At 45.8% G+C, this 12,468-nt stretch overlaps 1 protein-coding gene across 6 annotated transcripts in view; it reads right to left on the reverse strand.

Moving 5' to 3' along the window:
* Window positions 1-239: 239 nt before the first annotated feature.
* The window catches only part of LOC139277435 (phosphoenolpyruvate carboxykinase, cytosolic [GTP]-like), a 55,258-nt gene continuing 43,029 nt past the window's right edge, over window positions 240-12,468 (reverse strand). For 3 of the 6 annotated variants that reach the window (XM_070895885.1, XM_070895887.1, XM_070895886.1), the window contains exons 3-10: window positions 7,909-8,162; window positions 6,791-6,972; window positions 5,508-5,711; window positions 5,185-5,372; window positions 4,095-4,257; window positions 3,603-3,959; window positions 2,495-2,590; window positions 240-1,817 (exon numbers count right to left, since the gene is read on the reverse strand). In XM_070895885.1, coding sequence (XP_070751986.1) covers window positions 1,363-1,817; window positions 2,495-2,590; window positions 3,603-3,959; window positions 4,095-4,257; window positions 5,185-5,372; window positions 5,508-5,711; window positions 6,791-6,972; window positions 7,909-8,162 — 1,899 coding nt within the window. In that variant the 3' untranslated portion in view covers window positions 240-1,362. Of the gene's footprint in view, window positions 1,818-2,494; window positions 2,591-3,602; window positions 3,960-4,094; window positions 4,258-5,184; window positions 5,373-5,507; window positions 5,712-6,790; window positions 6,973-7,908; window positions 8,163-8,659; window positions 8,840-12,468 lie in introns of all 6 variants that reach the window. The other 3 variants (XM_070895888.1, XM_070895889.1, XM_070895890.1) reach the window with 3 other exon arrangements.

The following is a 12,468-nucleotide window of genomic DNA, read 5'->3' on the forward strand; positions in this document are numbered from 1 at the left end:
GTGAAAGGAAACTGTCTGGGCGAAACTCCAAACTGAAGTGCTGAAGGATATCACATTACAATACCTTTACTTATGAGTTTTGTCACCAGCCTCCACTTAAACAAAAAAAACAGGAGCAGATATTCAAAAACCTTTAAGTTAGGAACCCAAGGGACCAACTTTCAGGCTGAGGTGGGAAGCTTGATCGGGATTGGAGAAAAAGTCCCACACGGTGATGCGGTTAAATAAAATTCAAAATGTTGAGAACACAGATTAACAATTTATTTTTATAAAACAGTGTAAAAACAATAACTTTTCCAGTTGAAACATACAACGTATATATACCCGTTTGTTGTAGAAAAATAATTTACAATTTGAACAGATTAACACTACTTTGCTTTAGTTAAGTGATTTGAGTTTTATTTCTTCATTGGCAACACCCAATGTGTGCCTTGCCTGACACTGGACTGTGTCTGTATACCCAGGGGAGGCACAGGCCAGTGATTGGTGGTGCAGTGACATCACTGTGGTGCTGACTGCATCTCGTCTACAAATTAATAACTTTATCAGATCTCATTAAAAAAAACGAAAGCTAACACTTTTCTACTTGAAGCGACGTTGCTGCCTGACATGCATGCACTGAACACCTTTCCTGGCAGCTGCAGTCGTGGCACCGTACAAGACTCTCTATGGCAGCCCTGCTGAATCTCAAAATATGAACAGAAATGTGTATTGTGTGATAACGTTTGCAGGGAATCAAACACTTTTGATTACAAAGCTATCAAAATCATAACGCTCCAAAAATGAAAGTTCAACTTCTCAGTTGTTGCTGATCGGTTACAAGCGGTGTTGTGCCTGTTAAATTTTTTTTGTAGAAAAAACTGCACAGCTGGTGGGGCTGGATCCAATTCTAAACCCCCCTCATCCCTTCAGACCACTAAAAGTTTCCATCGGGCTAAACTCTCACAAACTAAGAGTGGGTTAAAGCCACATTTCCTTCACACAGCCTCAGGCCACAGGCAGCATTGTGATGTACCCCTAACAATGGGTTTTCATAGCTAGACCATGCATGCAAAGACCTTGTTAATAGATGCTGGCTGCAGTATTGTGACACAAAATATACATCCTACTGAACTCCATGTTCCTAAATATGATTGTAAACCCCCTTTTTAAAGGGGGTATTTTCTTTTCCACCGGAGTTCATTGTTATCAAGTAAAAATGTTATAGTAAATGTACAGAATCTCTAGCATTCCTAAACGTATTCAGTGTTCATTCTAACCCACAATATCAATAAACAGTACTGAACTCTCGAATGCTAATCGGAGGCCATTTTATATGAAAGAATAATGGCTTATTCCTTACTTCCTATCTCTTTTCCCTGGTTACAACCGACTTATTCTTTGTTCTAACTGCAGCAGCTGATTGGCCACATCACTGGGAAGGTCGTTGTTGACTTGTTCATCGAAATATTTTCTGATCGCTTCTATCTCCTCTTCCCAGAATTCTTTCTCGACGCTGAAGAGCTGGTCCATGTTCAGATTGCCGAGGCCCTGGAGGTTCAGGGCACCGTCTGCGGGAATGAAACCCAAAGGACACAGCTTGGCGCAGTCTTCTCCTTCGATTCTCCGGAACATCCACTCCAGGACCCGGGAGTTCTCCCCGAAGCCCGGCCACAGGTAGTTGTTCTGCTTGTCTTTGCGGAACCAGTTGACGTGGAAGATCTTGGGAAGCCTTGCGCCGGCCTGGTGCTCCATACTGAGCCAGTGCGAGAGGTACTTGCCAAAGTTGTACCCGAAGAAAGGCCTCATGGCGAAAGGGTCGTGCATAATGACCTTACCTGAGGAACAGTGACAGACAGTGAGAAACTGGTGCCGAGGGTAACACGGAAATTATCGAAGTTAACAGTACACTAGTATGGAGACAAATGACATAACAACACAACCTTTACACTGGACTCAAAAAATAAAGTTAGTTTTTCTCCTTCCTGTGCAACATAGACAGTGAATGTTGGCAGGTTCCTCACACCACACCTATATCCATGCACTTTTTAGTAGGAATTGGTGAACAGTGTTGCTGCTATACGCTGTTCCAGTGTTACTGCTATAAGATGTCCCAGTGTACTACTGTACTCGCCGTCCAGTGTTACTGTACTCTGTGCCCCAGTGTTACTGTATCCGGTGTCCAGCGTTACTGTACTCTGTGCCCCAGTGTTACTGTACTCTGTGCCCCAGTGTTACTGTATCCGGTGTCCAATGTTACTGTATCCGGTGTCCAGTGTTACTGTACTCTGTGCCCCAGTGTTATGGTACTCTGTGTCCAGTATTACTGTACTCTGTGCCCCAGTGTTACGGTACTCTGTGTCCAGTATTACTGTACTCTGTGCCCCAGTGTTACTGTATCCGGTGTCCAGCATTACTGTACTCTGTGCCCCAGTGTTACTGTATCCGGTGTCCAGCATTACTGTACTCTGTGCCCCAGTGTTACTGTACTCTGTGTCCAGTGTTACTTTCATACCTTTGTGTTCCGCTGCAGCTGTCGCCTCTGATCTCATTGCTGCTCCGATGAAAACTCCGTGCTGCCAGTTGAGCGCTTCATACAGCAGAGGGACTCCTGGAATGGAACAGAAAGTCTTTGAAATAATGAACTTCAATATAGGTAAGTGTGAGGTGCTACAATTTGGAAGGAATAACAAAGTAGGCCGAATATCCTTTGGAAAATAAGTTTCTAAATAGGGTAGAGGAGCAGAGGGATCTGGGGGCTGCAGATACACAAATTATTAAAAGTAGTGACGTAGGCCATAAAAAGCAACAAAGCACTGGGGTTCATTTCTAGAGGGATAAAATTGAAAAGCAGATGTTATGTTAAACTTGTACAGAACCTTGGTTAGACTGCATTTGGGCACTGTGCACAGTTCCGGTCTCCATATCATACAAAGGATATAGAGGCACTGGAGAAGGTGCAAAAAATATTTACGAGAATGATACCAGAACTGAGAGGTTATAACGATCAGGAAAGATTGAACAGGCTGGGGCTCCTTTCTCTATAAAAGAGAAGATTGAGATGGGACCTGATAGAGGTCTTTAAGATTCTGAAAAGGTTTGATAGGGTAGACGTAGAGAAGACGTTTCCGCTTGTAGGGGAGACCAGAACCTGGGGCCATAAATATAAGATAGTCACTAATAAATCCAATTGAGAATTGTTTACTCAGAGAGTGGTGAGAATGTGGAACTCACTACAACAGGGAGTAGCTGAGATGAATAGTATCGATACATTTATGGGGAAGCTAGATAAACACCTGAGGGAGAAAGGAACAGAAGAATATGCTGATAGGGTTTGATGAAGAGGGGTGGGAGGAGGTTCGTGTGGACCAGTTGGCCCGAATGGCCTGTTTCTGTGCTGTAACTATTATGTAACTATTATCTAATGTTCTGCTATCCATTGTGCAGTTCATTTGCATATTTGAAAACTGTTGCACAAAAGTGAACTACTTTTGGCTTTTTGCCAAATGTCTGCTGCAAGAGATTCTGGGCTCTCTGAGCAACAGTCTAGTATAATATTAGTGCAGCTAACAGGCTCTGTGGCTAATCCTTATTGTGATGCTCTATAGGTTAGGCTGTTGTACCTTTTGGCCTCCTTCCTCCAAAGACAATTCCTTCAATGGGAACCCCTTCAGGAGACTCCCAGTGTGGGTCAATGATCGGACACTGTCTAGCAGGAGCACAGAACCTAGCGTTGGGGTGCGAACATGGTTCTCCATCCTCGGGCACCCACTCTTTGTTTTTCCATGAAGTCACTGTGACGTCGGGGAGCAGTGTTTCATCGATTCCTTCCCAGTAAACACCCCCATCGCTGGTCTCTGCCACATTGGTGAAAATGGTGTTGTTGCTGATGGTTTCCATTGCGTTTGGGTTTGTTTTCATCGATGTGCCGGGAGCGACGCCGAAGAAGCCATTTTCTGGGTTGATTGCTCTCAGGTTACCTGTAGGAAGGTCCAGTAAGGTACTTCTTAATAAACTCATCGGACTTTCACACTAGGCAACACACAGCAGAGACTTGCCCAAATAATTGCTTCACATTTGCCTTAAACTATAGAGAGCTGTCGAGACCAACAAACCTTGCTCATCGAATTTCATCCAGGCGATGTCATCACCCACGCACTCGACTTTCCAGCCGGGTAATGTTGGATTCATCATGGCCATGTTTGTTTTGCCACAAGCGCTGGGGAAGGCGGCAGCAATATACTTCTTCTGGCCTTTGGGATTGGTCACGCCCAGGATCTGTGGAGGGAGAGGAGAGCCGATAAGCAGCTGATTCTTGCGCACTGACCCTGGGCTACTGATAACTGTGCACCCGGTAAACTGCAGCTTGACAATAGAAATACAGCAGTGCACAAGATCAAACTGACGCAGGTTGTGCACCGTGTCACCAGCAAATATTTCCGCTTCATCATATCTCCCATGCTGCACACCCGATCCCAAATGATTCGATGCTTTTAAATTATTCTAGTAACAAACACACATTAAGCTCGATCTAAGCTAAACTTCAGACATTATTGAGCTCATTATCAGACAGTGGGAGACTGAGAAACATTACTCATTGCCCAGAGTTTCAGAGTAAAAATAAGACTTGCATTTATATAGCGCCTTGTACGACCTCGGGACGTCCCAAAGCACTTTACAGCCAGCGAAGTACTTTTGGAGTGTAGTCACTGTTGCAATGTGGGAAACGCGGCAGCCAATTTGTGCACAGCAAGCTCCCACAAACAGCAACGAGATCATGACCAGATAATCTGTTTTAGTGATGTTGGTTAAGGGATAAATATTGGCCAGGACACCAGGGAGAACTCCCCTGCTCTACTTAGAAATAATGCCGTGAATCTTTTATGTCCACATGAGAGACTAGGTTTAACGTCTCATCGGAAAGACCGCATCGCTGACTGTGCAGCACTCCCTCAGTACTGCATTGGAGTTTTAGCATGGATTATGTGCTCAAGTCTCTGGAGTGGACTTGAATCGAAGACCCAGAGACGAGAGTGGTAACAACTGAGCCAAGGCTGACAGCTTAAAGCAGGGTTTAACTATGCTATTCACATATTTCACAAGTTTGCTTCTATCACAGGGCAGAGGCATATTACTGATAAGCTACAGCTGCTGAATAAACTCTTCAATCGCTGCACAAGCAAACAGTAACTCCAATATCCTTACCAGCATGTGCTCGGCCAGCCAGCCCTCTTCCTTAGCAATCCTGGAGGCGATGCGCAGAGCAAAGCACTTCTTCCCCAGCAGTGAGTTACCTCCGTAACCGCTCCCGAATGAAATAATCTCCCTGCGCTGAGGTATGTGTGCGACCAGGGTCAGCTCGGGGTTACAGGCCCAGTTATTGACCAGTGGCCCTAAATAGAGGAGAAGGATTGTCACCCAAAGGTTGAATACAAAACTCTTGGATCAAAGTGTACGATTCCTCTCCCCTTCCCTCCCCCGCACCCAGAGAGCAACAATTGATCGAAGGTGGCAGAATCCAAACTCACTCTTTAGCGGTAAAGGGCATCCAACTGAATGAAGGCATTTGACAAACTGCCCGTTGCCCAGGGTCTCCAGGATAACTGACCCCATGCGAGTCATGATCCTCATGCTCGCCACGACGTAAGGTGAGTCCGTGAGCTGGATCCCAATCTTGGACAGAGGCGACCCGACAGGCCCCATGCTGAATGGAATCAGGTACATTGTACGGCCTAGAGATTTAAAGGGAGAGAATCAATCCTGAGACTATTCCGGGACAGAATTACACTGATGTTTAAATCTTTATCAAGCTCAGGTTTATCTACAATTACTGACGTTTGCAGAATTACAGACGGAATAACAAACATTGTGGGTAACAGCAAGCTAGTGATCTCATCAATGAGTGTGGACAAGCTAATAAACCACAAGAGTGAAGCTCAGAGTTTTGCTGTGTTATACAAAGCCCAAACTCCCTGCGCCTGTTATTTGTACAACTATTTTTGTAAAACAAAAGATGAAAAACTGACAAATTAAACAAATGTACTTTTTAACAAAAATGTTTGAAATTAAAATTTGGTTGCCGGGAGTGATGATACACTCCAGTCCCTCCGGTGCCCACCTCTTGCGGAAGGCCGCGAGCGTACCGGTGGACAGCGCTTGCTCCACCTCCAGCAACACCCTGGCTCGGATGGAAGAGAAGCAGGCAGTCGAGCTGAACGACCCCCTCGACTGCCCGCTGCCTGGACCGGTTAATGTCAACCTGTAGTCTGAGACACGGGGGAGGGGTTGGGTTCCTTCGATTGTCGTTGCACTTTTGACTAGCATTTGCTATTATCTGTGTCCTGCATCATCCGTGCTTGCTACTGACTCTCCCCGGAACAGGCAAATCTCTCAACTGCAGCGCTGTAGTTCAGACAGCAGAATGGGAAGTTTGTCTGTAAAGTCAGTAGTCAGAGTCACAGTCAGCAGCAGAGATCCTGGCTCCTCCTAATAGATCATGAACTGTGTAAGGTACCCTGGGGTGCAAGAAAATCAGGTGAACAGAGTGATTGTGTAGCTGAAGTGTGATAAGGTCCACACTGAAGAGTCAATAACTGTGACTTAATCACTGCATCTTCATTGAGCAATAACTCACTAAGGTTTAGCATAACTTCCTCGCTTTTGTACTTCATGCATCTATTTATAAAGGATCCCATGAGCTTTTTTAACAAACATCTCAACTTGTCCTGCTGCCTTCATTGAGCAATAACTCACAAGTCAATATGTAGAAAGAATAGCTAAGAAGTATCGCAGATTGAATTAATGTCTGTACCTTTCATACACTCTGGGAAACGGGTATTGAATGCCTTTTCAAACTCCTTCTCTGACAGCCAGCGCCCGAGCTGGCTGATTCCGTTCTTTGGCATGGGAATGGTATCCCTCTGCTCAGGGGTCACAATCACGGTTTTACTCTCCACACGAGCAACATCCCTGGGGTCCGTGCGAGCTAACCAGCTGTAAAAAGGCAAACGTTGATCAGATTTAGTCAGTGTGATTCCCGCATTAAGGCAATTCAATCCTCATCACGGTTCGAACCTCAATAACACATCACTGCAAGGTATGGTGATCCGGGATTGTGGGCAGAGTCCTGGGACTGAGCCCAGCTATTGTATGTGTCTGATCTGTCCATTTTCTCAAAGCCCTATGCAGGACAGTGATAGTTCTGTAAGTTTTTAGACTGAATGAAATGCCGATGTGTGAGGTGAGGCACCGTGGGGGGGGGGGGGGGGGGGGGCGGTGGGGGGGGAGATGCACTTTAGGCTGTGCGTGTTCCATCTTCGCCCGTTGCAGATGTTGGTCAATGTGACAAGCTGAAGATTTACTGGACATGTTCTGATTGTCCCTGTCTGGACCTGCTACAGTGAAGCTTGGTTTCTGCTTGATATCAATGAGTGTTCATTAGTTGCGACTCTAAATCAAGCATTGAACCCTCATCCTTTTACTTCATTAGCCTCTTTCAGCACTTTTCATGATGTCATACAAATAATTAATGTGTTGCCCGACATGTCATTACAGAAAATCTCTCCCTTTATCGGGTGTTGCAGGGGACTGTATCTCTACCCATGAAGGGCGCAAGAATATGAACACGTGGATAGCAAATTAGCCGCACATTGGCACTAAACCAGCAACTTGACCCAGGGGTTATAAACAGCTGGTGTGGTGAATGGAAATGTCACACTGGTACAGCAACAGGTCTTCTGAGGCTGGGACTGAGGCACGTTGGTGGGACAGTGTAGAGGGAGCTTTGCTGTGCCTGTAACCCCGGTACACCAGACCTGAGAGTGCATGTGGCTGATCCTGGGTGACAACAGTGAAAAACAAAGTGCCTAAAATTGACACGCACAGTGAAACTTCATCAAAATAATCTGGATTTGTAGAGAAGCTGCTCACCAGTTGTGATACTTGCGTAAGCGTTTGATCATCCCCTGCTCCTCCATCAGGGACAGAATCTGCCTGTTCTCTTCCTCGCTTCCATCACAGATGTGGACGCTGTCGGGCTGACACAGCTTCGCACTTTGTTCCACAAAGTCCCTCACTGGGGAGCTCAAGGTGTTCAGATCTCCTCGAACCACCTTCAGAGGGAGCCGGGCCTGAGACTGCAGCTGAGGGGCCATGTCTTCTCTGAGAAACGGGTCAGCAAGAATCTGCAACACAACAATGGTATCAGTGCTGAGAGCGGGCGGGGTGAGCGGGTGTCTTTATTGTGGCAGTCTATTCATATCAACAGAACTGATGAAAAGGAAAGGGTTATACATTCATTATTACGCATTGTGTTCTCATGCATGTTGGTGGTGTCTTACTATGTACTAAATGCATGGATTGTTGCAACTATTTTTCAGGATAAAAACCAGTCAATAATAAAGAAACAATAATTTGTTGAAAGCGAGATGATTCCTGCCGTTTGTGTTGAAGCTGTCGATCATTCTCAGCAGAATGAAGCTGGAGACAGCACGAAGGGAAGAATGTGAGATAGAGAGGCGGGTAATGGAAATAATGAACAATTCCAAGTAATATGAAAAAGTAAGCTGCAATAGAAATACACTTTTGGGTCAAATGAGTAAAATGCACATTGTGTTGCTCAATACTATTCGCACAAATACTGAACATTGATCTGTGTTGCACAGTGCTGAGGCTCACTTACTGTGCTTGTTGGGTCCGTCTCAGAGCAGTTTCAGTCGGCCGGGCTGCTTTCCAGCTTTTTCCTCTATCTGGTAGCCTGAGTTCTGAAGTTCTTCAGGTGTCTGATGAGCTCTCTCGATGTCGCCTGTGTCTTTAAGTACAGAATGAGAGGACCACCCTTCATCATTCAGGGATTAGGGGGCTGGTCATGTTCGTCATTGATAGAGAACACACCTCATTGACAACGCAGTTAATACGTTATCCACTGACAACAATCTGTACTTTTAATATCTATGCCAACAATCAACGATCAATGGCTTTGGAAATGTGCAAGAGCCACAACTCTTCAAGAATTCGGTTAATACATAATCCAGCCAATAATCTGTTTCAACAATCAGTGATCAATAGCTCCCAAAATGTGCTTTTTTTCATTTTAGCTGAGGTATGCAAGTTGTCGAATATTCAAGTATCAGACTTTGGCCCAGCTCTGATGCAACCATGTGGGTTGTTTTCTGATCCAAAAAGTGCTGTGTGTGACTTATGGGATGACATTCACAATGTTCCCATGCTCCAATCAGCTCCTTGCAAAGCCAGCTACACCTCCGGAGCTGATGGGCCGATAACATGGTCACTATCACGGTCTGCTGATTGGCTAGGACCTGGAGGCCCGACTCGGGTGTGGATTCAACCCCCAGCGACTGTGGGCTTAGCAGAGAAGATAGTGGAAAGATAGACCTGCATTTACGTTGCGTCTTTCATGACCTCGGGGACCTCCTAAAGTGCTTTCCAGCCAATGAAGTGCTTTTAAAGTGTAGTCACTGTTGCAATGTGGGAAAGGCGGCAGCCAATTTGGGCACAGCAAGATCCCACAAGCAGCAATGAGTTAATGACCAGATACTCCATTTTAGGTGTTGGTCAAGGGATTAAATATTGGCCAAGGACACCAGGAAGAACTTCTCAGCTCTTCCTCGCATATTGCCACAGGATCTTTTACTTCCACCTGGGAGGGCAGACGGGTACAAAGTCTGACAACTCCCACGGTGCAGGCAGGACCGCTGCCTTTGTTGTTAGAACCTTGGGAGTCATGGTGAAAGAGGGTCATGATTGGAGCTGTGCCAGCTTTGGATATGAGGGGCACCCTATTCATCAGAATCTAGTGAGGATTGCACATAGCTTCCCGACCCTGTTAGACTCAGTGGGGTCACTTGATTTAAATTATTTCTCTATGAATCCAGCTTGTTTTAGCACAACAACAACTTTCATTTATATCGCACCTTTAATGTAGTAAAACGTGCCAAGGCGCTTCACAGCAGTGTTATAAGACAAAACAAATACATTTGACGATGAGTCACATAAGAAGAAATTACAGCAGATGACCAAAAGCTTGGTCAAAGAGGTAGGTTTTAAGCAGCGTCTTAAAGGAGAGGCAGAGAGGTTTAGGGAGGGAGTTCCAGAGCTTCGGACCCAGGCAGCTGAAGGCATGGCCACCGATGATTGAGCAATCATAATCAGGGATGCTCAAAAGGGCAGTATTTGAGGAACGCAGACATTTCGGGGGGTTGTGAGGTTGAAAGAGATTACAGAGATAGGGAGCGTCGAGGCCATGGAGGGATTTGTAAACAAGGATGAGAATTTTGAAATCAAGGCGTTGCTTAACCAGGAGCCAATGTAGGTCAGTGAGAGCACAGAGTTGATGGGTGAGCGGGACTTGGTGCGAGTTAGGACAATGGCAATAAGAAAGCTGGGATTTAAATGCAGCAGCTCTTAATGGGACAGGCTAGAGGTGCAAGTCTACTTTTGAATGAAATCTGAATGTTGTGGTGAAGATATCAGGAGCAACTAGTAGAATACCCCTGTCACTGAAGAAAGCATTGAGGTCCTGGCAACAGGGCATGTGGGCATTTGGGACTGAGGGGACAGCTCTGCCAGTTGCTCCAGACATCTTCTTTGCCCTTGATGTTATTTTTCTCTTGTTTAGGGGCTTCCATGATGATGCAGCTGCCACAATAGCACAAGCAGGAAGCTGGCCCACCATATGAGCATCTGTCAAGCACTCCTCAGCTCAGACACCAGCATGGAAACATCTACCATTCGGGAAATCGGAGAGCGCCTGGTACCGAGCACCAGTGAGGAGGAGCAAGTGGAGGTGACAACGGATGAGCAGCAACGAGAGGAAGGAAAGACTGCAGTTATCCGTGCAGTCACCTGCTCCTTGAAGAGTGCAGGCATCATGAACTGGGGCAAAATGAATGTATAGTGGCTGCCACTGGGGTATTGCACATTCAGGTAGGAACAAGAGTAGGTCATTTAGCCCCTTGACCTTGTTCCATCATTCAATGAGATCATGGCTGATCTGTGACTTAACTCCATATTGTGGTCCGGCACCATTTGTACACTGATGGAATGAAAGCCTTTTTCATATATGTCATTGCTCTTCAATCCATCGGTGTTATACTTCTGAAAACCAGTCCCATTTTTCTCAGTGCACCTTCAGTATATATTCATAATGCATCCCAGACATTATTAGACTGCTCTCGGGTAGGGAGAGGATAATCCAACACTGAGGGGACCAAGGTAGCCATTTTGTCTCTGTAACAAGTTGGCTCACTGTAACGTCTGAGATTGGTGCTTCTTCAGGGCACTGAGCCTTCAGATCTGAAGAATCATCTGTAATCTAGCCAAAGAGGGACCAGCTTTGTGACCCTGAGACAAGGAGGTTCACAAAGGGCTTGTGGAAGAAGGTGGCCTTGACAACAGTGAGTGCCACCCCAACCCCCAGCCCCCCCCATTCAGGAATACGTTCTGAAACCTAGGTTGCATTGCAGATGACAGCATGCAAAGTGCATTGACCCTACTTTCCTCTTAAAGGGAAAATGGCCCACAACCAACAACAAGTACAACCTCAACTCCCCAAGGCTTCGGATACAAGTCACCTCCGAACGTTTCCGCTAGGGTAGGGGAATCTGGCAAACCTTCTTTCATGCAGTGTCACTGAAAGCACGTCATAATGTGACTGAGGTACTTCTGAGATACAACTAACATCATAGTTAGTCAGGCACTCACAGCTCTGCTGTCTCAACTTCCTTTGGGGATACAAAGAATTACATAAAATTACAACACGAAAATAGACTGTTTGACCCAACCAGCCAGTGCTGGTGTTTATTCTCCACATGAGCAGCAGCCAGTCCCATGTGCATGCCCAGTTCCCATATTCCTTCCCTTCAACCACCGACATGACTTATTCTTAAATATTGATATGGTCTCTGTTTCAATCACTAACTCTGCCCATACCAATCAGCTACAAAAGCATGTTATGTTGACCTCTGTCAGCAGATGTGGGTGGGCCAGTAGCTGTGTGAGGGCACAGAGCACCTCTCATGTAACCTGACCAGTGTGATGTCCTTCCGCAGGTCCTCCTCTTCTTCCTAATACTCCAGATAGGTGTTTTCCCATTGGGAAATCCATTGGTGCTAGTAATGGTACTGGGGTCAATCATGTGTTTTTTAGAACAGCGGGCACAAGTACGGTAGCCTAGTGGTTATGTTACTGGACTAGTAATCCAGAGGCCTGAACTAATGATCCAGAGACATGAGTTCAAACCCCATGGGCTAGATTTTCCATTATTTTGCTATGTATAACACTCACTTAACATCCATTTTAATGCTGGAATGAGGTGTAACGCCCAGATAGCACCCATTTAGCCACAAAATGGAAACTGACGCCCATTTTTCGGACACTTATCGCCGAGCGTTACTTTCGCCATGTACGTAACGCCGGGAAAAAAATAATACTGCCCGGCTACTTTTTTGGGGCAGAATCATCAGGATGGGC

Source organism: Pristiophorus japonicus, chromosome 12, assembly GCF_044704955.1.
Source record: "Pristiophorus japonicus isolate sPriJap1 chromosome 12, sPriJap1.hap1, whole genome shotgun sequence".
In the NCBI taxonomy this organism is placed as follows: domain Eukaryota; kingdom Metazoa; phylum Chordata; class Chondrichthyes; family Pristiophoridae; genus Pristiophorus; species Pristiophorus japonicus.